The sequence below is a fragment of the Oratosquilla oratoria genome, chromosome 30, assembly GCF_046742065.1.
Source record: "Oratosquilla oratoria isolate Oo_2021 chromosome 30, ASM4674206v1, whole genome shotgun sequence".
NCBI classification, from domain to species: Eukaryota; Metazoa; Arthropoda; class Malacostraca; order Stomatopoda; family Squillidae; genus Oratosquilla; species Oratosquilla oratoria.
Genome location: NC_134806.1, coordinates 10,817,014 through 10,844,169, shown reverse-complemented (window position 1 = coordinate 10,844,169; position 27,156 = coordinate 10,817,014). Strand labels below are relative to the sequence as shown.

The window sequence follows — 27,156 nt, the reverse complement described above, 5'->3', positions numbered from 1 at the left end:
CTTACGATTGGTTGGTCAGAACCTATCTAGGTCATAACTCGGATAGTGGCTGTATATATTTTTTATCAACCACAATGCACTTTCATTCTAAGCCATCAACATCAGAGGAACCATGGAGGCACATGCAGAAATTGAAACATGGTACGCCCAAGGACTCAAACCAACAGCTGCAAGCACTTGACCAGTGCCATATTGACTTAGACCAATACACCATCAAGAGAGATCTCTCTTGATGATGTAATGGTCTAAGTCAATACGGCACTGGTCACATGCTTGCAGCCGTTGCTTCGAGTCCTCAGGTGTACCACGTTTCAATTTCTGCATGTGCCTCCACGGTTCTTCCAATGTTGATGGCTTAGCATTGAAGTGCATTGTAGTTGATAAAATTTTTATCTAGTCACTGGTACCCATTTAGTGTTGTACATATATATAGACACACACATATACACGCACTAAGGACAGTTATTAAAGTGATGAGAGAGAAGGAGAATATAGTAAGAGACTTAGCAGATAAAAAGAAATGTATAATTATATTAGGAATGGAAGAGAAGCATAATCCAAATAGGACTACAAGAGTAAGAGATGAGAAAGAAAAGGTAAACAAGGTATTAAAAATATTTCAAGAAGGTGAACAGGAAATAGGGAAAGAAATTGAAGAAATATATAGACTAGGGAAATACAGTATAGACAAGACCAGACCAATTAAGGTTAAATTCAGGTCACAAATGACAGCAGAGAATGTCTTATCAAAAACAGGGAAACTAGCAGAAAGTGATCAGTACAAACAGGTATGGATAAAAAGAGAGATGAATAAAGAGGAAAGAGAGGAAGAAAAAACAAAAAGAATCGAAGCTAAGGAAAAAATGAGAACAAAACAGAGGCAGACAAAGACAAATTCTATTGCAAAGTAGTGAAAGTGAGGAAATGGTTCATAGTAGAGAAAAACAGAAAACAGGATGGAGGTAACAGAAAATTAAAAGTGTCCTTCACAAATATAGATGGCTTAATAACAGGCTTGGATGAACTGAATGATTACCTGAAGGAAAAAGAACCTGACATAATGGGAATTGTAGAGACAAAATTGAAAGGTCCATTACCTCCCAACAGTGTAGGACATGGTGTATATAATTATTGGATTAGAAACAGAAGTAAAACAAGGGGGTGGAGATATGTTCGTGACTAAGAAGGATATAAATGTGAGGAATGTTACATATGGAAAGAATAGAGATGATTATGATGGAAATAGAGGATAGAGACAGGAAGTTTGTGGTAAATTATGTGCCTCCTAAAATGGCTTTGTGGGAAGAGAGAGAACAGAAAAATATGTTTGTAGTCACAAAGATAACACTAAGATAATGGAAGATGGAGAAAGAATAGTTATAAAAGGTGAGTTTATTTTTAAAGAAATCTGCTGGGAAGAGGTGGCACTGAAAGGTGGAGATGACCTATGGGCAAATGTACTACTTGATATGATTATAGAATATACAATGACAATGGATTCAAGAGAATACTAGGTATAGAAATGAGGAGCCATCGAGACTAGACCTAATAATCACATCAGAACCTGAAATAGTGGACAAGATTGAATATAAGACACCACTAAGTAAAAGTGACCACATATGAGTAGAACTGGAACTAAATGAAAATAAATATATGGGAAAAAATGAACAATATAGAAAGGGAAGAATGATGTATGGAAAAAAAAAAATCTTCTTTTTCTTCATTCAAAAAGCAGACTGGGAAAGGATATACAAAGAAGAAACCACAGTAGAAGAGAAATGGAAAATCTTGACAAAAATTTATGAGGAAGAAGTGGAAAAGTATGTTCCAAGGCAAAAACAAGAAAAAGAATATGTAGAATGTTGGTACAACAAAAGATGTAGGAGGTTAAAAGATAAAAGGGATAAAGCTTGGATAAAATGGAAAAAAGACAACAACAAAAAAAATGAAAATGTATACTGATTATAGAAATGAATATGTACAAGTGCACGGAGAAGAAAAGAGAAAATACGAAAAGGATGTCATAGAAAAATGTAAAGATCAACCAAAACTATTTTATAGATTTGTAAACAACAAACTGAAAAACAAACGAGGATTAGTGAAATTACAAGGAATAGAATACACAGAGGAAATAGAAATGGCAGAAATTATGAACAAGCATTTTAAATCAGTGTTTGCGAGAGAGAACATACAACTTAGAGATGTTGAGTGGGAGGGGAAAGTCCCCCCTATGAAAGAGATAGAAGTAACAAAGAATGAAATAATGAATCACTTGAGTAATCTCAATGTTAGAAAATTGCATGGTCCAGATGAAATGGCAAACTGGATTTTGAGAGAATGCAGGAACGAACAAACAGACAAAATACATAGTCTAATAAGTAGTTCATTGAAGGAAGAAGTTCCAGAAGATTGGAAAATAGCAAATATAGTACCAATATATAAGGGGGGAAACGAAGAAGATCCTACAAACTATAGACCAGTCTCTTACAAGTATGGTAGCTAAATCTGAGGAAGATCATGCATTTGGATTACAAGTTATTTGGAAATTCGTTAACAAAAGTGGATAGTGAAAAAGATCTTGGCGTAATTATCAGTAATGACCTCAAATAATCCAAGCAGTGTATTTCAGCCTCTGAGAAAGCAAACAAGATTCTAGGACTGATTGTGCAATCTTTTTATTTCAAAAGTCCATCACTCATTAACAAGCTATATAAATCGTTAGTTCGTCCACATTTGGAATATGCTGTTTCCGTATGGTCACCGAATCTCATTAAAGACATTGACAGACTGGAAAAAGTACAACGGCGAGCCACAAAACTGATTCCAAATATCAAAGATAAATCGTACGAAAATCGACTAAAGCACATGAATCTGTTCTCCAAAAGCGTAGACTCAGAGGTGACTTGATACAGGTCTTTAAGATTCTAAAGGGAATTGACAACATCAAAAGTGACAAAATTTTCACATTGAATGAGAATCAGACAAGAAACAATGGTCTCAAACTGTCCGGAAATAGATTCAATTTGGAAGTAGGTAGAAACAACTTTGCCAACTGTGTATTTAATGAATGGAATAAACTTCCTGCACAGGTAGTGCAATGTAGTTCAATTCGAAGCTTTAAGAATCATTTAGATAAACACCTAAGCAAGATGCTGTAATGATTATAATTTATTTTATATTTGTTTTTGTTTTGTTATCATTTGTCTGTCTGATTTTCATTTATTATTAGTTATATGTCAATTTATTATTATTTACTATTTACCTGTTTGTTTATTATTTAACTATACCTATGCATTTATTTATGTATTTTATTTGTTATTTACATCATTATAGTTTTTATTTATTATTTCATTATGATTTTTTTTCGCAACCGACCTAGATATGGACCAAAAGGTCTCCTGTCGACATGCTCCGCCTTTGTAATCCTTTGTAATCACAAACCTGATGTGTTTCTATTCAAGACTAATAGATATAATACAGGAAAGAGATAGATGGGCTGATTGTGCCTTTCTAGACCTGAAAAAGTTTTTGATAAGGTGCCACATAAGAAATTGCTAAAGAAATTAGAAACTAAAGGAGGAATACAGGGCAAACTACTTAAGTGGATGGAAGACTTCTTGCATGAAAGGAAAATGAAAGTGGTGATCAAAGACAAACATTCCAATTGGGATGAGGTGATTAGTGGAGTTCCACAAGGAACAGTACCTGCCCCAATAATGTTTGCTATATATATTAATAATATGGATGAAGGAATTGAAAGTTATATGAGCTTCTTCGCAGACGATGCAAAAATGTTGAAAAAAGCGAGCACCGAAGAAGATTGAGTCACTTCAGAATGATCTCAATAAAGTATGGGAATGGAGTAGGAAGTGGGAGGTGGAATTCAAAATTAAGAAATGTAGTATAATGGAATTCGGAAGAAGCAAAAAAAAAAAAAAAAAAAAAAGAATAGTGGGATCATATACATAGAGAGAGGAAGAAAAAAGTGGAAAAAGAGAAGGATCTAGGAGTCATTATTATGAATATGTCCCCTGAGAAACATATAAACAAATTTTTTGGAGAAACTTATAATTTAATAAAATCAATCGAAGTGGCATTTACATACCTGGACGAAGAAATGGTGAAGAAAATACTTGTCACTTTGATAAGACCAAAATTGGAGTATGCAGTGACGATGTGGTCACCAAGTACAAAAAAAAGTTATAAGAAAACTTGAAAGAATACAAGAGCAATTACGAAATTGGCACCAATGCTCCCAGAACTATCATATGAGAGAGGCTGGCAAAACTTGAACAACAGACATTGGAGCAAAGAAGAGAGGAGACTTGATAACTATAGAATGATGAAAGGCATGGAAATTATTGATAGAGAGGATCTAATAAAATAGGATGGTAGAGATAGAAGAAGACATAGAAAGAAAATCAAGAGAGACAATTATAGAAGAGACCTGAAAAAGAACAGCTTTCCCCACAGGATAATAGACGTTTGGAACAAGTTAAATGAAAATGTGTGTGCAAAAATGATAGACGAATTTAAAAACAGGCTAGATAAAATGAGATATGGAGACATGACACCACGAGCATTGCTCCCCTTCCCATAAAATACAGCTAGGTAAATACAACTAGGTATATATATACATATATGTGTGTATATATATATATATATATATATATATATATATATATATATATATATATATATATATATATTATATGATATGTATTTACCTAGTTGTATTTACTTAGTTGTATTTTACAGGAAGGGGAGCTAAGCTCGTGGGGTCCCGTCTTCATATCTCATTTTATCTAAACTATTTTTAAATTCATGTATTGTCTTTGCACACACCACTTTCTCATCTAACTTGTTCCAACTGTCTATTACTCTGTGAGGAAAGCTGTTCTTTTTCAAATCTCTTCTATAGCTGTCTTTTTTTATTTTCTTTCCGTGTCCTCTTGTATTTCTGTCATCCCATTTTATCAGATTCTCTCTATCAGTAATTTCCATGCCTTTCATGATTCTGTAAATAGCTATCAAATCTCCTCTCTCTTCTTTGCTCTAGTGTCTGTAGTTCAAGTTTTTCTAGTCTCTCTTCATATGATAGTTTTGAGAGTGTTGGTGCCAATTTTGTAATTGCTCTTTGTATTCTTTCAAGTTTTTTTATACATTTTTTTTTGTGTGTGTGTGTGTGTGTGTGTGTGTTATCAAGTCCTGGAATCCAGTCTATTACCATCATTCCACAGAAAGCATTAAAACTATTACAATCTGCCATGTACGAATGAGGTGATGGTGACTGTACCAGTAGTTTGTCTATTTTAATTTTTTACATCATCTCCAATGCCTTCAGCTAACATGGCACCATTTGAATGAGGTTTTTATTCAATTTCTCGTTTCTATAATGAAATAAAAGACTAGTTGCAGTGATGTGTTTCAGATATTCAAATCCAGTTGTTTTGGAATCTTAATCCTAAGACCACATGTTGAGTACTGGCGTCATGCCACACAAAGTGCTAAAAAGATTACAACCTGCAACAAATTGTAGGGTAGGAAGTGATGGTGACCACCCCTGTAGTCTGTCTTATTTGCATGGCACAATGTAGTAGACTGGACAGTGAAGAAAAAATGAAATATTTTTGCTTATAAATGGCAAGCAGAATGGAATTGGTAGGTTTTAGGAGCACACCAAAAAAGTTGGATAAATACCAAAGAAATATGCTATAATGTCTGTCATTTGGTTTCCTTTACATGTTCATTTACATCCCTTATTAATGTTTTTATGTAAAGTATTAACATACTGATTTTTTTTTTTTTTTTTTTTTTTCTTCTTTCTTTCTTTCTTTAATCAGTATCTGACATTCGTATCGGCCAAAAACTCTCCTTTTGGTATGCTTTGTCATTGCAATCATTGTGATCAGTTATTGGTGGTGAAGGAACCATTCCTTTGGACAAATAGTTGTCTACATTCTAGAGAGCTTTATATCCAGATACAGCTTTTCCTTTAGAACTGTAATCCAGATTCAAGGATATCCAGAGAACCAAATGTGTATTTTATTTTATTTATTTGTTTATTTTTTATTATTATTTTTATTTTTTATTTTTTTACTTTTTTGTAGATTGCTGTGTTTTGGGCCTCAAAATTTTAATACAAATGAAGCTACAGTACTTCTGTTTACAACAATACATGTTGAAATAGTTTACCTCTTAAATCTTCCAGTATGCCCTATTTTTCACAGAAGTCAGTTGTGAGGTACTTTATCAAAGGCCCTCTCTAGGTTGAGGTATGGTACACACAGTCTGCCCAGTCCTCTCTCTTCTGCAGTGCATTAATCACTTTAAAACTTAATATTTTTAATGTACATAATATTCCAGATCTGAAATCAAAATGTCAGTCAAAATGTTCAACTATTCAATGTATATGATTTGCTGATCCTTTACAGTTCTTTCACACAATTTCAGTTTTGTGCTGGACAATGTCAGTTCCTCATAAATTGGTATGCTAGCACTGTTCAAATACAGTGACACTACTCTTTCAATGAATACGAATAGAGTATGACTCTTGTGTGTCATTTGTTCCTTACATTCTTTAAGTATCCATTTTTAGGTTTTCTCACATGCACTGATCCCAGAAGACTTTGTACTTCCCTTACTTGTATGTTTATATCTTCTAACCCTGTATTATTGATCGCCTCTCGGTCCTAAACAAAACCACGCTCTTTTCTAAAGGTAGATTGGTAGTTTTCATTCATTATTTATGCTTTAGTTGAAACCTCAAATATCCATGAGGCCGTAAAGCTTTTCTTTACCCAGTGATTTCAATATTTGAACACTTTTCATTTCTACACCTAATTTCCTGACACAAAATTACATTTCACATCTCCCTCTACAAAATAGCTTTCATAAGTGAAAATATATTGGAAACCTGTATTCATTGCTTCAGCCTGGTCTGATACTTCTTCAAAGACCTCATTGTCAACCACTAGCTCAAGAAGATTCCTCTTGTCTCAGTTTACTGTTGACAAATTTATAGGACATTTTTTGATGATACCCTTTTCAAAGTTCCTTTCCATCTCTTTGGGTTCTTGTGTCATTATTTCTAGTTAATTTGTATTTATACTTTATTCTATCATTTTTTCTTGTTCCATTTTCCCTATCTCTTGATAATTTTATTGTCCCACATTTATTAACCCAACTCTTTATTCAGTTTTTCTTTCAATTAACCCTTGGCAAATGTTCATTGGGACAAATGATGGGTACCTGCATGTGGTCCTGCAAGATGGACAGTGAAGTTGTCTATTTTCAAAACCCGTCAACCACCTCACCTCCATTAGGTGTATTCCTGAGAGTCTGACACCCAGTTTCTGGACTGAGCCCAGAATCACTATCAAATTCAACTGTATTTCTTACACTTTTTCACATGGAGAAGTGACAACAGGTGACTCCTCCTCTTCCCCTATCAATCTCAGGAGTCCCACACATACAGCATAGACACTAGTTTGCAGCTTCATCCCAGAGAGACCTGTGGGAAGGCCCCAGGACCATTAACAGCCACTGTGAGGCTGCAGGTTTTCCACTTAGTGAAACTTTAGGCAACAATTGATTGACACGTTTCTTCACACCTGTTTAGGAAGATTTATCATTTCCTCCCTGGTTTGATATTCATGAGTTGCTTCCATTCTGCACTAAAAGAGAAAGAGAGGGAATCCTCAACCTAAGAAGTTTGTCTTCCCAAATTTGAGTCTGCCTTGCCTGTATCTTTTCTCTGCTCTTATTTCCCCCATCTTGCAATTGAAATTGAAGTGCTATTTGATAACTATTTCCTAAGCAGCAAAGATACTTCAAATAGCAAATTTTTGGTTCTTTGGTTAATAGCAAACCCAAATTTGGAGTGTCTTTTCCTCTTACTTGAGTCACATCTTTTACTCTTTCGGTCATTGTAATGTTTAACAAACTATTACCCCGGGAGTTTTCATTACCACATGCCTCCTATACCAGCTCACCTTTTTACGTGATAAGTGTTCAGATAGATGAAAGGAGTGGATGAAATTGACGAGAAAATCACTTGTTATGGATGGGAGATCATCATGAGGTTGTGGGAAAAATAATTAAAAAGACTATAGTCCAGATAGATATCAAGGTAGTTTTCCTGTACAATTGTGTCATTATGTAGAACAGCTGAACAGAGGAAACAGTCCAATACAAGTCCATAAATAAATTTCAGGCTAAATATGATCAATGAAGACAAAGAGAGAGGACTTAACAAACAACACTCCTCCTGTACATTACAATTAAGTAAATACAACACTGTTATTTTCCTAGTGGTTTTTCTGTATATATGTATATATATATATATATATATATATATATATATATATATATTTATATATATATATATATATATATATATATATATATATATGTATATATATATATAGATGTATCCATCCATCCATCACACACCCATCAGAAACAAATTTGTTCCTCCATAGTTCATTGTAGATGGTTATCATTGTCCCCTGCCCACTGCTTGGGTAAGAGGGAATACAACAAGAGATAGTCCCCTCCACAGCAGGGCCTGACAGCTGAAGCTAGCTTACCCCCACTGCTTCATTACATGGCTACTTCCCCCCCCTCTTCCACTAAAAAAATTATAAAGTAAACAAGAAGAAATTATTTCAGGCCATATCAGTTTCTCACTCATTCACACCTTCTCTACTCTTACACCTATTTTATGCCTTCTCCCTTCCCTGTGGTCACCCCATTGTTCAGTCTTCTCATTGCATTAATTCCCAGTTACCTATTTCTCATGACACTTTTCACCCCCCTCAGGCATTTACTTATATCCCTTACTCTATAATTTGTCTCCACCCCTTCATTCCTTGCTATATGTGACCCTAGGTACTTAGTTCTCCACTTCCTATAGCCTCTCACCTTTAAAACTTGCCTCCAACTTACTGCCTTCCTCTTCCCTTGTACATATCATCACTTTACTTTTGTCCACATTTACTCTCAGCTTTCTTCTCTCATATACCTTCCCATACTCTGCCATTAACTACTTAATTCCTCTTCCAACTCAGGCTACAAGTGCAAAGTCCTCTGTACACAATGATCAGTTCACCTCTCTCTTCCATTTTCACAAGCTCCAAACCCCTTGCCCATCACCCTGAAATTTACTTCCTACACCACCCTATCCTTGTACATGATGAACAATCATGGTGATAATACACAACCCTGTCACAGTCCCATCTTAACTGACAATTCACACTCCCTTCCCTATCCCTGTCAGACTTCTCCATTATCTTGTACATCTGGAACACATCCCATAATGCCTTCTATGAAAATTGCCCATCCTTATCTAGATTCCTGAAAGCCAAAAAGACATGCTTACCTTTGGTCAAAAACTTCTCAGATGTCTGCCTTACTGCATAAAATTTATTTAGCACCTCAGTCCTTTACTTAATACACAATGCTTCACCCCAATTACTCTGTGTTCCCCTCCTAATCCTCTCAAATAATGTCCTTATGTCTTCCTAACCATGTTTAACAAATTGATCCCTCTAAAGCCACTACATTCATGTGTCGCCTTTTACTTCATAAAGTGGAACTATGCATACATTCCTCCAGTCACATTAGCTTTCATTAGCATTATCTGTAACCTATTATTTTTCATCTACCTGGCTTACCCCTGTCACTCTTTTTATTTCTTTCCAAAATATTTTTTTATTCTTTTCTCCATCAAACACATACCCCACTACTCTGCTCTCCTTGTTGCCTCCCTTACCCTGTGCTCTGCTTTTCTCTTCCTCTACCTCTCATATACTTCTCAAGTTCTGCTTTGCAACTAATATTCATTTTTTTTTCACCACCACCTTCATATCTTCATCTTGACATTTGCTGCCTCTGCTTATGTACCTCCCATCCACCTCATCCCACATAACCCCTGTATTTTAGCACTTCTTTGGAACATACCCATTAGTCCTGTATCCCTATTTTACTTTTATCCTTCACTACCAACCAAACTTCTCTCAATTTCACTGGGTATTCCCTCTTTCCTTTTTATCCAATATATTCACCTTCATTGCTTCTGCTTCCCTCCCTTTTCCTTCCCCTCCACTTTACCTCCATTTTCAATATCCCTTATACTAGATAATGATATGACAATCCCCTGCTCTCCCCCGGAATACATGTACATCCAGAATTCTACCAATCCTCCTTTTGAGTACCACTACATTGTCCATTAATATTGTGCAAACCACATGGTCCAATTTGACTGTATGCATCAGAGGAGCACACTGTGACCTTAGCAGACACCTGCCTGTAATTATGAGTAATTATTGACCCTTGCTGCTTGATCCCTGCATGACCCAAGGCTGACCTAATTATGGTAATTACACACCACTGGTGATTACCTACATGGCCACATTTAAAATCAGTTTAGTTATAACTTATAAATAAGGGAGACAAACTCTCCAACGCTCTTTCCTTCTTACAACAGCACTCCCTACACTGGTGACCCTACAGAGTGATGATGAACCCATCTACCCCTGTCACCCTTGATGCCATACTGGCCACTATGAATACTGTCCATACCATCTCCCTAAAGCTGCCACCTTTCTCCACAGTCAATGCACTCTCCTGGCTTCATCAGGCAGAGATCCAGTTCTGCCTGCAGAGAATCAGTGTACCCCAAATGAAGGCAGACTACATTCTTGAGGCAATCCCCGAGGATGTGTTTCCGATTATCTCTATGGGTCTATCAACATGATGATGTCATCTAGTATGATGGTCTGAAGCAGTACCTGCTTCAGGAGTTCACACAGTCAGTGGTCTCCAGAGTTGCAAAAATACTCCAGCTTTCCCATCACTTGCCTACCACCCACAGCCAATGCTGTCCATCACTTGCCTACCACCCACAGGCAATGCTGTCCATCACTTGCCTACCACCCACAGCCAGTGGAACCAGCAGGATCCTTCACATACTCCATCAGATGTAGCTCCAGTGCCTCCCAGTGCCTGTCTGATCCATCCTTGGCAACACCGAAAACATGATCATCTACGAGGTTTCACAGAAGACAGATCATCTCGCTGACACCCATGCCACTACAGCAAGGAGACAGGACATCTGTGCTTGTGATGATATTGAGGATGAAATCACCACTACAGCAGCAACTCCAGCCAACAGGTGCCAACAACAACAGCAATGCCAGACCACCACCCCTCCACATTGCCCCTCCACACACAAGATTCAGTGCCTTCATCATGAAATGCTAACCAGGATGTATCTGGACAAATAAATGCCTAAAAGGACCACTGTCCATCATGATTGCCTCTACAGGCTCAATAGGCTTCTATATTAATGACAAGTCCTCCAAATGTCATTTCTCTGTCGACACCAGCCCTTGCAGGTCCATATTTCCTGCATCTGCAGCAGAATGCCAGGTCCACAAGAATGTTGACATTTGACTTGCTACTCCCAGTATCATTATCATAGCCACCTATGAGAGGAAAACCTGCACCTCACCTTTGAGTGTTGCCACTACTGGAATTTTATCCTGGTAGACATCAGTATGCCCCTTCTCGGCAAAGACTTTCTTGTTCATTACAGGTTACTGGTCAAAGTTGCCAACAGCCACCCTGATCTGCAAACTCCATCCACCTCAATACCCCTACAAATCACACCACAGTCAACCACGGTCGCCACCATCAATGCTAGACAGCCCCATGCCCTCCTGTTCATTGAATTCCCCAACATCTTCAAGCCTGAGCTGCAGCAGATGCCACAGATGCCAGCTAAACATGGCATCTGCCACTACATCAAGACAACTGGGTCCATAGTATTTGCCAAGTATGCCATCCACCATGCTGTCTTGTCACATTGCCACTTTCTCGAAGGCTCTTCCTCTATCATCAGCCTCTGATGCACAGTTTCATAAAGCAGCGGGATGTCTGGTCCACCAGACAGTGCTGCCACCTCTCCACCAACACTTGAGTTCAATTGCACCATCAGACATGTCCCAGGTACAAGGAACCCTGCCACTGATGCCCTCTCCTGACTAATCATTGACGCAGTTCAACTCTGCCTTGACTACGAAGCCATTGCCAGAGAGCAATGGGAGGATCCTGAGACACTCACCTACAGGATATTCATCACATTCCTTAAATGATAGGATGTTCCATTCCATGACAAGCATACCATCCTCTATAACATTAACACCAGCTACCCATGACCCATCATCCCTGCAACCTTATGGTGTCTGGTGTTCAACTTAATATATAGGCTGTCACACCCCTCAGGACACATCACTGCAAAGCTCCTGAAGAAATTCATCTGGCACAGCATCTCCAAAGATGCCAAGGAGTGGGCCACATCCTGCATCACCTGCCAGCAAAGCAAAATTCATTGGTACACTGAATCAGACTTTGGATCATTCCATCAACACTGATGATTCTTCGCACATATTCATGTTGATGTTTTCAGCTTTTTCCCTCTGTTGCAATGCTATTGCTACCTCTTCACCACCACCAACAGATCAACCCACTGGTTGGAGGCCATCCCCATGAAGGACACTATTGCCTTGTACTGCACCATAGCCCTCCTCATTGGGTAGATTGCCAGATTCAGCTTGCTGGAGAGCATGTCACCTCCTACAACCCTGCAGCCAACAGCATGATCAAACAAACCCACTGCTCACTCAAGGCATCTCTTATGGCATATTGAAACAATGACTCCTGGCTGCCCCAACTACCATGGATATGTCTTGGCCTCTGGACAGCCATCAAGGACGACCTCAATGTTGTGCACATAGAATTCTTCCCTCCAAAGGAGTCTCCCAAGAGCCTGTAGCAGCTGCGATGAACCCACAGTAAATTCGCCACATGCCTGTTGACACGTCACAGGCATATTGCAACACTCCACCCACCCAATTATCATGTGCAGGATGCCCTCTAAAGCCAAGGCAATTTTAAGAGGGGATATTGTACAAACCACATGGTCCGTTTGACTGTGTGGCATCAGAGAAACCCACTGCAATCTTAAGACACCTGCCTGTAATTATGAGTAATTATTGGCTCTTGTCACCACAGGCAATTGCCCACATGGCATATATATCAACTCCTGGCTGCATGTAAAATCAGTTCAGTTATGCCTTATAAATAAAAGAGATTAACTCGCCAACCCTTTTTCCTTCTCTCAGCAGTATCATCCCTAGCATCATCTCTACAATACTCTGTCAGCCACCCTCCCATCCATCACCTTGTTCCATGCATGCTCGTCTCTATTAAACACAGTTCCCTATCATGAACTTCCTTTGTAAACACCTCTAACGCATCTCCATTATAGTTCTTACCTGACATCCCATGCCTCCCTACTCTGCTGATTCATCTAACTCAAGCATTATAATTTCCCAACACCACTACATTTACACTCATCTGAAGATCATAACTTGTTTAAATAAAAAAAGACTTCATTCACTCTTTTCATTACTAGAAGTCTGCACTCAAATCATCTCTCTGCCGTCCGTTTCACCTTCACTCACGTTATCCTTGAAGACACTTCCTATCACTTCACCATGTGCTTAACCAATTTCGTCACTTACCAGCAGTCACTCTTTCCCCCTTGCCCCTTCATTACTCCTGACACCCTACACACCGTGCACCCAAACTCTGACTTGCCCTTCCCTTTCACTGTAGTTTCACTCAGTATAAACACATCCATCCTTCTCATAAACATACATACAAATACCAAAGGCTTTTTCCCCCTCACATGGGGGGTAGCCAAAAAGAAAAAGGCATAGAAACCACTCCCACCCATTCCATCCCCTACATATTCCACTCCCCTCCACCCTCCTCCCTCCCTCTCATCTTGGCACCTCCTGGATGACAGGTCATCCCTGCATCCTGTCCACTGCCCTGGGTCAGAAGCAGTGTCACAAGACACAGCACATCCACAGCAAGGCTGCTTCATTAATTCGGCGACCCTCCTCTCCATCCCCTCATGCAGAAAAGGAGAAGACTGGGAGAAATCCCCTCGGGCTGCGTCAAATTTCTCATACATACTTCCTCTCTCCCCATCCACCACCCACTCCCCCTCATGCATCACAGCATCATCTATACACAACCCTTCTCCATTCACCCCTATCTTCTGTCCTCTTCCATCCTTCCTCAACAGACATTCCTCTCTTTTGTAATGCCCCTTTTACCCCATCCATCCATCCATCTCATCCTAGGACACCCTCTCATATTCACTCCCTCCAACTCTGCCATCCACACCTCTTTTACTAATCTTTCTTCACTCATTCTTTCCATGTGTCCAAACCATCCTAATACTCTTTCATCAGCCCTGTCTCCCAACTCCCTTTCCACCCTGTTCTCCTCCTCACTTCTCACTCTATCTAGCCTAGTAACCCCTATCATACTTCTCAGACATTTCATCTCAAACACATTCAAACTCCTCTCTTCCTCTCTTAAATTCCATGTTTCTGCCCCATACAGTGCTGTCTGCACAATCACTCCTTCATATAATCTCCTCTTAGCATCCATTCCCAGATGTCTATTTCTCATTACACTTTTTAATCTACCAAGGCATTTACTCACTTCTCTCAATCTACATTCTACCTCCATCCCCACTTCTCCCTTTCCTGCCACATTCGCACCCAAGTATCTAAAATTATCCACTTCCTCCAGTCTCCCTTAATGATCACTTCCAGCCTGCTGTCACTCTCTCTCCTTGTACATCTCATCACCTTACTTTTGCCCACATTTATCTTCAGCTTCCTTCTGTCACACACCTCAAACTCTGTCACTAACTTCCTCAATCCCTCCTCTGATCCTGCTACAAGTGCAGTGTCATCAGCAAACAACAACTGGCTTATTTCCCACTTTTCTTCATTTTCTTTAACCATCTCCAACCCCCTATCCACTACCCTTGCATTCACCTCTTGCACCACCCCATCCATGTATAGATTGAACAGCCAGGACGACATAACACATCCCTGACGAAGTCCCACCTTTACCTCAAACCATTCTTCACTCTCTCCATTTCTAATCCTAACACAAGCTCTACTACTCTCGTAAAAACTCCTGACTGCTCTTAACCACTTCACTCCGGGGCACATCGCACGTCTGGCAGCATTAGCTGCCCGACGTGCGATGTTGCGTCATAATAATCGCATTATAAAAAATAAAGTCAGTGCTGAATCGTTCACTCTCTTTCACCCGTGAATTTTTATAGCCATAGAAAATATGATGAAGCCAGTTTAGAGAGAATGGAGGTTACATAGGTACGACTACAATAGATATAATCAAGACGCCGACGTCGGCATCATCGTATACCCACTTGCTCCTCATGACGCCTACGTAGGCGTCACCGTATGGAAGTGGTTAACAGCTTTCCTCCTATCCCATATATCTGCAATACCTCCCACAGTGCCTTCCTGTCTACCCTAATGTAAGCCTTTTCCAAATCCATAAAAGCCCAAAAAACATCCTTACCTTTTCCTATAGCTTTCTCACATATCTGTCTTACCACAAAAATCTGATCTACACAACCCCTACCTGTCCTAAACCCACACTGTTCCTCACTAATTACTCCCTCTTTTCCTCTCCTAATCCTCTCAATCAAGACCCTCCCAATAAACCTTCCCAACTACACTCAAGCTCCCTCTGAAACTACTACACACACTTGTCCCCCTTTCCCTTGTAAAGTGGAATGACACAGGCACTCCTCTTAGTCCTTCGGCACTCTACCCTCTCTTAAACAAACATTAAATAACCTCACCAGCCAGTCCACCATAACTGTACCTCCTTTCCTCAGACATTCTGCATGGCATCCATCCAGACCAGGTGCCTTACCTGCTTTCATCATCTTAACAGCTGCTTTCACTTCATCTTTCCCTATTTTTCCTCCATTTTCCTCACTCATCACGGTCATTTTCTTAGCACTTCCCACTGCAACTACCTTTCCTTCCCTATCCTCCTTCACATTTAGCAACTCCCTAAAATACTCTGCCCACCTTCCTCTCACTGCCTTCTCTTCCATTATCATCTCTCCATCTGCACCTTTTGCTTTTTCTTCTCTACTTGATTCACCTCCTCTTCCTCTTTTAAGTTCTTTCCAAAACATCTTTTTATTACTTTCAAAATTTTCTGTCATACTCTTACCCCATTTCACATCTGCTCTCCTCTTTGCTTCCTTTATCTTATGCTTAACTTCCTTTCACTTTATTTTGTACCTCTCATACGATTCCCTCATCCTAATTTGTAGCCAATCTATGAAAGTCTGCTTCTTCCCTTCTACACCCTTCTTTGCTTCCTCATCCCACCACTCACTACCCTTCCTTCTCTTTCTTCCCACCCTCCTTGTTCCACACACCATCCTTGCACACCTTATGACTCCCTCCTTGAACCATCCCCATTCCTCCTCCACTCCTAGTTCTACTCTATCCTTCACTACCTCCCACTCCTCTCTCAGCTTCTTATACTCATTCTCCTTTTTTTTCCTCATTTAAGCATTTCACTCTAAGTACCTCCCTACCTTCTACCCTTTTCCTCTTCACCTATTCTCCACTCTCAAATTACCTTCCAGAAAATGATTTGATATTCCCCCACTCTCTCCCCTTAGAACATGTACATCCTTAACTCTTCCTACCATACTCCTGGTCACCACTATATAGTCCATTAATGCTTTATCTGCCACCCTTCCATCCACCACCCTCTCCCATGTGTACTTATGCTTGACTTTCTTCTTAAACACTGTATTTGCTATCATCAACTCTCTTTCAAGACACATCTCCGCCATCAATTCTCCACTACGATTTTTACCTGGAACTCCATACTTCCCAATCACTTATACTCCTTCTCCTTTTCTTACTCATTTAAGCAGTTCACTCTAAGTACCTCCTTACCTTCTGCCCTTTTCCTCTTTCTCCACCTATTCTCCTCTCTCAATTTACCTTCCACCAGAAAATGATCTGATATTCCCCGACTCTCTCCCCTTAGAACATGTACATCCTTAACTCTTCCTACCATACTCCTGGCCACCACTATCTAGTCCATTAAAGCTCTCTCTGCCACCCTTCCATCCACCACCCTCTCCCATGTGTACTTATGCTTGACTTTCTTCCTAAACACTGTATTTGCTATCATCAACTCTCTTTCAAGACGCATCTCCACCATCAATTCTCAACTACAATTTTTACCTGGAACTCCATACTTCCCAGTCACTCCGTCTATTGGTTTGTTTCCTACCCTAGCATTAAGGTCTCCCAATACAACTACATTGACATTTCTCCCTAATCCCTCTATACACTCATTTAAATCTACCCAAAAAGCCTCCCTTTCCTCTACGCTCTTCTCACTACCAGGCCCATATGCACTTACAAAAATCCACATCTCCTTTCCCAGCTTCACCTTCATCCACATCAACCTTGATGAAACCTCCTTCCACTCCACTACATGCTTACCTATCTCTTCACATAATGCTTTTTTTTAATTGTGTATCACATCTACGTACATTTATTGACCCAGTTACTAGAATACTGTACTGGTTGGAATCCTCCCAGATCCTCTTATGCCTTGACTTTTCATAGAAAAAGTACAATGGCAGGTACTTCCTACCCTTAGTCCTATTTAGTTGCCTTCTATAACATACATGGGATCATGGTGGCATTCTTCACCCACCACCACCACAACCATCATAGGTGGATCAATGAGAGCTACTAAGTATTTCAGCGGCTTTGACCCATCGTTTTTCGCTCATATTTCCGAAATAATCATTCACATCAGCATGGTATATTAGCACAGCCTAATTCACACCCTGCCATAATTTTTGACGTTATAGTGCATTCACAAGTGTATTTAATTACGGTGTTTACTCTTGATATTAAGTGTGTCGTAGCCGACACCCATGAAGTAAATCGAACAAGTGAATTTGGGATACATGAGGTAGTTTGTGATGACGTCACGACTTCACCTGTTCGATTTACTTCATGGGTGTCGGCTATGACACACTTAATATCAAGAGTAAACACCGTAATTAAATACACTTGTGAATGCACTATAACGTAAAAAATTATGGCAGGGTGTGAATTAGGCTGTGCTAATATATACTGATGTGAATGGTTATTTCGGAAATATGAGCGAAAAACGATGGGTCAAAGCCGCTGAAATACTTAGTAGTCATAGAAATGGCAAAGCATAGTTTTAGGGGAACAGCATAGAAGAGGGACAGCAGTAGTATAAAAGTATTTCTTTATGAGTAGAAAGTATTACTTTATTATTTCTAAGATTATTGTTGAAATTATAATTTTGTCTTTTCAGGAAACATACGTTAAATTGTCATCGAATGAAGCCTGCCCTCTTCAGTGTGCTGTGCGAGATCAAGGAAAAGACAGGTAAGCTGGAATATGCATTTTGATATGTGTTTTGAGAAATTTGCATGGCTGATGTGCAGATTTTGATTTACATGAACAGTGAGTTAGTGGTAAGTACCACATCAAGATTTTCCCTCTAAAGTTAGGTAGATTTCATAATTACAGACTTCTAACCAAACTCCTGTTAGGCACAATGCCTAAAATTAAGTACAGTAAGGTCACATAATTAGTAGTAATTACATTCCTGAGATCACTAAAAGCAAAAACCTCAAATATTTCGGGCATATATTTATATAATGTCCTAAGAGTGCTGTACATATCCCTAAAAATGGTAATATATATATTTGATCTATTAATACATTGACCAGAATAGCACACAAACAGTCAATTTGTTGACAGGTCTCTGTTGCAGGAGACCCACAGCCCCCAAGTAACTGGCAATAACCACTGTATGAGCCCATATGTCAATCAAGGAAGAAATATTATGTGTGTGGGGATAGTCAGCAATGTGCTCTATGTAATGGTTGCATCTAAGGTAGTTTGAATCTGTGGCTAGGCCTATTCTGTGTTGGTACTGTCTTAGAGCTCACTGTCCTGAATAAAATTGTATTAGTGTGGTTCTTGCTTCCCCTGAGAGTGATTTTTCTATGTGTATGTGCAGGGAGGAGGTGAACAATTAAGTTTAGTGGTCAGTCTTGAAGAGCTTGTTTGTGATCTGGGCATGAATGTGTTTTTGTGTGAATGCATTATGTTGTACAGAAGGTAGGTTGTTATATGTACTTATGTGGTATGATACTTTTTAGAACTGTACCTCTCATTTTCATGTGAGATCCTATAGTTGACTTCTGTTGTCCAAAGTCCATGTTTGTTGTTGATTTTAGTCTTTTTATTTGTTTATTTATTTTTTAATTACTGCTGTCACATCTTCAAGATGCAGACTGAAGGATATGAATGTCTGAAATGAGGCCTAGTATTTTAAGTTTCTTTTCCAATAGGAGTGTTTGTTTCAATTTTCACTGTTGGATGTTTTTTGATTTGTGGTTGTCTTGGATGAGGCTTCTATTCTTTTATCCCTAAATCATTGTTCTAGGTTGTCTAAGTATGCTTGGATGCCCTTAAGTGCTGTTTTGTAGTAGCTGTACTAATTTAGGTCATTATCATCAGGCCATCTGTGTAGTTGAGTGTTTTGGTGTTACATTCTGGATTTTGTGTCAGGAGGTTGCATGTGAAAAGGTTAGCATAGTTGAGAGTATTGCTCCTTAGAGGACTCCATAATACAGTCTCTTAATCTCAGAAATTAAAATTGATTGTTTTGTGGTTAGCCCTTTCTTGTCACAATTTTTTCTCCTTCCTCTTCCTTTCTTTTGTATATCCCTGGGATGCTAGGATGGTGAAAGTGTTAGGAGAGTAATACTCAGTCTTCAGATAGGGCCCAGGATCTCAGTTTTAAGTTTCTTCAATCCTTTCACAAAAGGAGAGCTAATAGCATATGACTGCTACTCTCCATCTCATACTACAAACTGGTAACATAAAAACAATCCCACACTAATATAGTTCAGAAAGATCTTTGGAAGGGTCTAAGAAACATTGCCAGGTGGTATAGGGTTACAGGTTTCCTGTCATCAAAGCATCAATTATTTTATATACATTTCTAATATGCATTTCCCTCTTTTTAGTATCTTTACTTTTCTCTTTGTTTTCCAGTTCTTCCTTATGTTCTCTAATCTGTCAACTTTTTCCTCTTTTTGTCTTGTTCTTTCATCAACTCTTTGATATTATTTTAATTTCACATTGCCTGATTATCATTCTCCAGTTTAGATTCTAATTTAACTTTATCCTCTCTCAATTTTTATAAGCTGGTCAGTATCAACTTTCTATTTTGTGTGATATTCAATCATTCTCCTAAATAGGCATTTTAAATCTTTCATTTGGAGATTACTGATCAAAAAATTGAGTTCTTCACACTTCAACATCAATATATGCCTTGTTCGTGTCAAGGGATAATTTTTCAACTTCCTGCTGGGTTGATTCTTCCCACCACTGCTTCTCTACTGCATTATCCTCATTGATGGTGTCTTCACAAAGTTAAAACACTCGATCTCTCATAGACTTCTTCCCCAACAAGGTAAGCACTTTAGTTTTCATTTGTTTGTTGCAGTCCCATGAACTCCAGTTACTCTCCACCAAAATTTCTCTTGTAAAATAATTCTTCAACCTTCCATCTCACAAATTATGTCCCAGGAATGATAGTTGTGATATGATGGTACATCATTCAACAAATATTGGAAGGTTTCAATAAGAAAGTGGCATCAGATCTATCAGTAATGGTGGCAGCAGATATAAGAATTTTGACACATTCCCTTACATCCTGTCTGAAAGGTCTTAGGAACTGGTATACATAATAATGACAAGAAATAGTTGACAAAGCTCCTGCCTAACAGAAAATGAAGTGTTACAAAAATCAATTGCAGTATTAGGAACAAAAAGATTTTACAACAGACCACTGAGCAGTACTATAGCTTATTGACAAGTACCATTGCACCTAATCCAGAAAGCTCTCATATATACAAATAACCTAACAATAATAGCTAAGCACTGCAACTATAAAATTACAGCTAAAAACACACAAATTTACCTTAAGCTAGAATTATGAGAGAGACAAAACAGGATGTCTGCATCCCCATGCAAGTCCTTGGTAACACTGCTTAACCCTGACTACAATGAATCTTAAGTGGTACTCAGTGGTCAGATTATACAGACAGACTTTCACACTACACAAAAACCCTAATATACTGGGCCTCACATTAGATAAACACACAATCTTCACCCATAATAGCCTTACAATGAAGGTAAATAGGAAACTGAACATAGAACACTGGCAGGCAGAGGTTTTGGACAGCAGAAGGAAACTCTTTATCACTGTATCCAAATAACTCATAAGAACTGCGTTTATTATACATCCATTGCATGATAATCAATAGGATGGAAAAAGAACCTTATTACATCAAGGATAGTAAGATGGAAACATATTGAGTTGTGCAAGAAAAATCATATTAATAGTCATGGAAAGCAGTTGCAATGGATGAGATGATGTGTTTAGTTAAGTAAATACGTAAATTAAATGTAAAGGCTTGCAAGACATGGGAACTAATAGAAAGAGAAAAGCTTAAAAATATTTGGATAAAGAGAGATGTGACTGAGGAAGAGGGAAAAAATAAGAGTTGGTTGATGAAGTTGAAAAAAAAAGAATAAAGAACAAAAGTTTTCTTGAGTTCAAGTTAGAAACTGAATAAATGGTTTCAAAATAGAAAAGAAAAATAAAGCCAAGGCAGGAACAAATAGATGATGATGATATGGTTTAACATCACAAACCCCCCCTATTGTGAGGAAGGATGGTGCCCCTTGCAGAGGACATTTAATGAATCATACCCTTAGTTCAACTTTGCCAATGGCAGGGATCGAACTGCCATCCCCTCAACTTTCACTGCAAGTAACAATGTCCTAAAAGTGACATATGCCAGCATAGTTTAATGTCAGTGAGGTTGGAAATCAATAATACAAAGCAAAGTGAACCAGATGATATCTAATTGTGAAATGGTGAATAGACCGAGATGAGAAAAAATAAAAAAGACAAAGATGAGTTGAAGTGGAGAATGACAGTGAAAAGTGTGATACTGGGTAAAGGTAAAGCTGAGGTGGTAAATGTGAAGATAATGATCAATGGAAAAGATAGAAGAATTGGAGTCATATGGCCCCCCATAAGGATTGAATATCAAGAAATTCTATTGGACACAACTATTGACATATGGTACAGGGGATTGAAGAAAATGACAATCCTGTTATTTTAAAGAGCTAGATTTGGGAGGAGTGTAATGTAAATTGAAGTTAAGAATCTTGAGGTAATAGACTTGTTCTAAAAATATAGCAATCAAAATGTAGTAACCAAATGGAGTAAAGCTATGATAAGGTCAAGAGAAGATGACACACCAGTAACATTGGGTCTCTTGCTTACCAAAGAACCCAATGTAATTAGTTCATGTGCCCTGTAGAAAAAGATCACATAGTGCAAGAATTTCACATGAGAGGAGACAAAGATAAGGCAAATGCAACTTTTGGAAAACAGATTTTACAGGCCTTAGGAAGTTCTTCAAAATAGATTTGAAGGAATTCACAAAGGCAATAGAAAAATATGGTTGTGGGCAAACTTGTATGTGTGTATATATATATTATCTCTCTTGATGGCTCAATCGATTAAATCACTATCACTTGTCATGTGCTAGCAGAGGTTCAGGTCCTTGGCTATACCATGTTTCAATTTCTGTATCTATGCCTCCTTGAGCTTCTCGATGTTGATGGCTTAGAATTAAAGTGAATTGTGGTTGATAAATGTGTGTGTGTGTGTGTGTGTGTATATATATATATGTATATATATAAAATGTGTGTATAAATATGTATATATATATGTATGTATATATACCCTGTCTGGGGTATTGGCTGCATGTTATTGTGGGGTTAAAAGCTACTAAGTAGCATGCAGCTGATACTTTAGGGTCTATATGGGGTGCCCCTACAGGCCAGAGCCACACATCATTTTGGCTGTGGTAGAGGGAATCTTTATTGATAGAGAAATTATGATACTTTATTATACTGCGAATGTCCCTTGGTTATGCTTTTCCCCCAATCTTGTTACTATCCTGTACCATTTCACTGGATATTCATTTTCTCATTTTGCCGAATCCCGTGGTGAAGAATACTGCCACCAAGCTTTCCACTTGTATAAGGCAACAAAAATGGGATGGGAATAGGACTAGGCATCCTTCTCCCTGTAGCCCCAGAAGGCACAAGTTGGTTTGGGAGGAGTTTTCCAACCAGTACTCTAAGGTTTGGATCTTTTAATGTGTGTGGATGTGGTACAGATGAGAGTTAAAAGGGAAGAGATAGGCAGTATGCTTGTGAGAAGATGGATGTGTTGGTATTGAGTGAAACTAAGGTGAAAGGGAAGGGCAAGTTTGAGTTTGAGAGTGTATTTGGGAGGATCTCAGGAGTGAAGAGAGGATGAGGGAGATAAGGGGTGGCTATACTAATAAGTGAAGAGATAGGTAAATGTGTGGTGGAGTGGAAGGAGGTTTCTTCAAGGTTAAGGTGGATGAAAGTGAAACTTGGAAGGGAGATGTGGGTTTTTGTAAGTGCATATGGGCCTGGTAGTGAGAAGAGTGTAGAGGAAAGGGAGGCTTTTTGGATAGATTTAAATGAGTGCATAGAGATATTAGGGAGAAATGATAATGTAGTTGTATTGGGAGACCTTAATGCTAGGGTAGGAAATGAACCAATAGATGGAGTGGTTGAAAAGTGTGGAAAAAATTGTAGTGGAGAGTTGATGGTGGTGTGTCTAAAAAGAGTTCATAGCAAATACAGTGTTTAGGAAGAAAGTCAATCATAAGTACACCTGGGGGTGGTGGATGGAAGGGTGGTAGAGCATTGATGGACTATATAGTGGTAACCAGGAGTATAGTAGGAAGAATTAAGAATGTACATGTTTCTAAGGGGAGAGAGTGGGAATATCAGATCATTTTTTGGTGGAAGGTAAGTTAAGAGTGGAGGATATATGGTGAAAGACAAAAAAGACAGAAGGTAGGGAGGTGCTTAAAGTGGATTGCTTAAATGAGAAAGAAAAGGAGAAGGAGTACAGAGAGAAGCTGAGAGAGTGGGAGGAAGTGAAAGATAGAGTAGAACTAGGAATGGAGGAGGAAAGGGGATGGTTCAAGGAGGAAGTCACAAAGTGTGCAAAGAAGGTGTGTGGAAAAAGGAGGACAGGAGGAAGTAGAAGGAAGGGTAGTGAGTGTTGGGATTAGGAAAGAAAGGAGGTTGTAGGAGAGAAGCAAGCTTTCACAGATTGGTTACAAAATAGGATGAAAGAATCATATGAGAGGCACAAAGAAAAAAGAGAACAGAAGTAAAGCATAAGATAAAGGAGGCAAAGAGAAGGGCAGATGTGAAGTGGTGTAAGGGTATGACAGAAAAATTTGAAAGTAATAAAAAGATATTTGTGAGAAATTATTAGAGGAAGAGGAGGTGAATCAAGTAGAGAAGAAAGGGTAAAAGGTACAGATGGAGAGATGATTATGGAAGAGAAGGCGGTAAGAGGAAGATGGGCAGAGTATTTTAGGGAGATGCTAAATGTGAAGGAAGAGAAAGAAGGAAAGGTAGTTGCAGTGAGAAGTGCTAATAAAATGACAGTGATGAGTGAGGAAAATGGAGGAGGAATAAGGAAAGATAAAGTGAAGGCAGTTATTAAGATGATGAAAACCGTTAAGGCACCTGAGTTGGATGGGTGTTATGCAGAATGTCTAAGAAAAAAAGGAGGTACAGTGATGGTGGACTGGCTGGTGAGGTTATTTAATGCTTGTTTAAGGGTAGAGGACTAGAGGAGTGCCTGTATAGTTCCACTTTATAAGGGAAGAGGGGACAAGTGTGAGTGTAGTAGTTTCAGAGGGATCAGTTTGTTAAGTGTATTTGGGAAGGCTTATGGCTCTTGATTGAGAGGATTAGAGGGGTTAATTTCTGAGGAGCAGTGTAGGTTTAGGACAGGTAGGGGTTGCATGGATCGGATTTTTGTGGTAAGACAGATAGTGGGTCGAGGATTGGAGATGGTTAAAGAAAATGAAGAAAAGTTGGGGATACGCCAGCTGTTGTTTGCTGACAACACTGCACTTGTAGCAGTATCAGAGGAGGGATTGAAGGAGTTAGTGACAGAGTTTGGGAAGGTGTACAAAAGAAGGAAATTGAAGATAAATGTGGATAAAAGTAAGGTGATGAGATGTACAAGGGGAGAAAGTGGCAGCAGACTGGAAGAGAGTAGTAATGGGAGGGAGACTGGAGGAAGTGGATATTTTTAGATACTTGTGAGTGAATGTGGCAGGAAAGGGAGGAGTGAAGGTAGAAGTAGAATGTAGATTGAGAGAAGCAAGTAAATGCATTGTGGGATTAAAAAGTGTAATGAGAAATAGACACTTGGGAATAGATGCTAAGAGGAGATTTTATGAAGGAGTGATTGCACTGACAGCACTGTGTGAGACAGAAACATGTAACATAAGAGAGGAGTTTGAATGTGCTTGAGATGAGGTGTCTGAGAAGTATGATAGGGGTTACATGGTTGGATAGAGTGAGAAATGATAGGTGAGGAGGAGAATGGGGGTGGAAAGGGACTTGGGAGATAGGGTGGATGAAAGAGTATTGGGATGGTTTGGACACATGGAAAGAATGAGTGAAGAAAGATTAGTAAAAGAGGTGTGGAAGGCAGAGGTAGGAGTAAATATGAGGGGGCGACCAAGGATGAGATGGGGTAAAAGGGGCATTGGGAAAGAAAGGAATGTCGGTTGAGGAAGGACAAGAGAAGACAGAAGATGGGGTGAATGGAGACTAGTGTATGGATGATGCTATGGTGCAGGAGGGGGAGTGGGTGGGGATGGGGGTGAGTGAGTGTGTGTAAAAAATAAATTAATGCAACCCGAAGGGATTTTCCCCTGTCCTCTCCATTTCTTCATGAGGAGATGGAGAGGGAGGGGGTTGCCAATTTAATGATGCAGCCTCGCTGTGGATGTGCTGTGTCTTGCAACACTGCTTCTGACCCAAGGCGAGATGCAGGGATGACCCCTCATCCAGGAGGAGCAAAGATGAGAGGGGGGGGGGGGGATGGGAGTGGAGTGTGATAGGGATGGAATGGGTGCGAGTGGTTTTTATGCCTTTGTTTTATTTTTGGTTACCTCCTTTGTAAGGGGGAAAAAGCCTTTGGTATATATGTATATATATGTACATATATATATATATATATATATATATATGCATGTATATATATATATTTATATGCATGTATATATAGATATATGTGTATATAAGTATTTACCTAGATGTATTCTACAAGAATCTCCCAACCTCTAGTTTGTTCCTAAATTCATGTTTGGTGTGTATTTACCTAGTTGTATTTAATGGGAAGGGGAGCTATGCTCGTGGTGTCCAATCTTCATGTCTTGTTTAATCTAGGCTGTTTTTAAATTTGTGTTTTGTTTTTGCACACACCACATTTTCATCTAACTTGTTTCAAACTTCTATTACCCTGTGGGGAAAGCTGTTCTTTTTCAGGTCTCTTCTATAATTGTCTATCTTGAAACGAAAGTTGAGGAGCGTCTGTATTGTTTTTGCACACACCACATTTTCATCTAACTTGTTCCAAATGTCTATTACCCTGTGGGGAAAGCTGTTCTTTTTCAGGTCTCTTCTATAATTGTCTATCTTGATTTTCTTTCCATGTCCTCTTGTATCTCTACTATCCCATTTTATTAGATCCTCTCTATCAATAGTTTCTATGCCTTTCATGATTCTATAAATAGTTATCAAGTCTCCTCTCTCTCTCTTCTTTGCTCTAATCTCTGTTGCTCAAGTTTTGCTAGTCTCTCTTCATATGATAGTTCTGAGAGCATTGGTGCCAATTTTGTAATTGCTCTTTGTATTCTTTCAAGTTTCGTTATGAATTTTATTTGTACTTGGTGACCAAGTCATCACTCCATACTCCAATCTTGGTCTTATCAAAGTGACTAGTATTTTCTTCACCATTTCTTTGTACAGGTATGTAAATGCCATTTTGATTGTTCTTATTAAATTATAAGTTTCTCCAAAATTTTTGTTGATATGTTTCTCAGGGGACATATTATTCATAATAATGACTCCCAGGTCCTTCTCATTTTCTACTTTTTTAATTTCTTCTCCCAAATTATATGATCCCACTATTCTTTTTTTG

At 38.8% G+C, this 27,156-nt stretch overlaps 1 protein-coding gene across 1 annotated transcript in view; it reads left to right on the top strand.

Moving 5' to 3' along the window:
- LOC143041339 (homeobox protein extradenticle-like) overlaps positions 1-27,156 on the top strand; it is a 70,740-nt gene that overhangs the window by 15,210 nt on the left and 28,374 nt on the right. Inside the window, exon 2 of the mRNA XM_076213161.1 lies at positions 18,310-18,383. Coding sequence (XP_076069276.1) covers positions 18,310-18,383 — 74 coding nt within the window. The remainder of the gene's footprint in view (positions 1-18,309; positions 18,384-27,156) is intronic.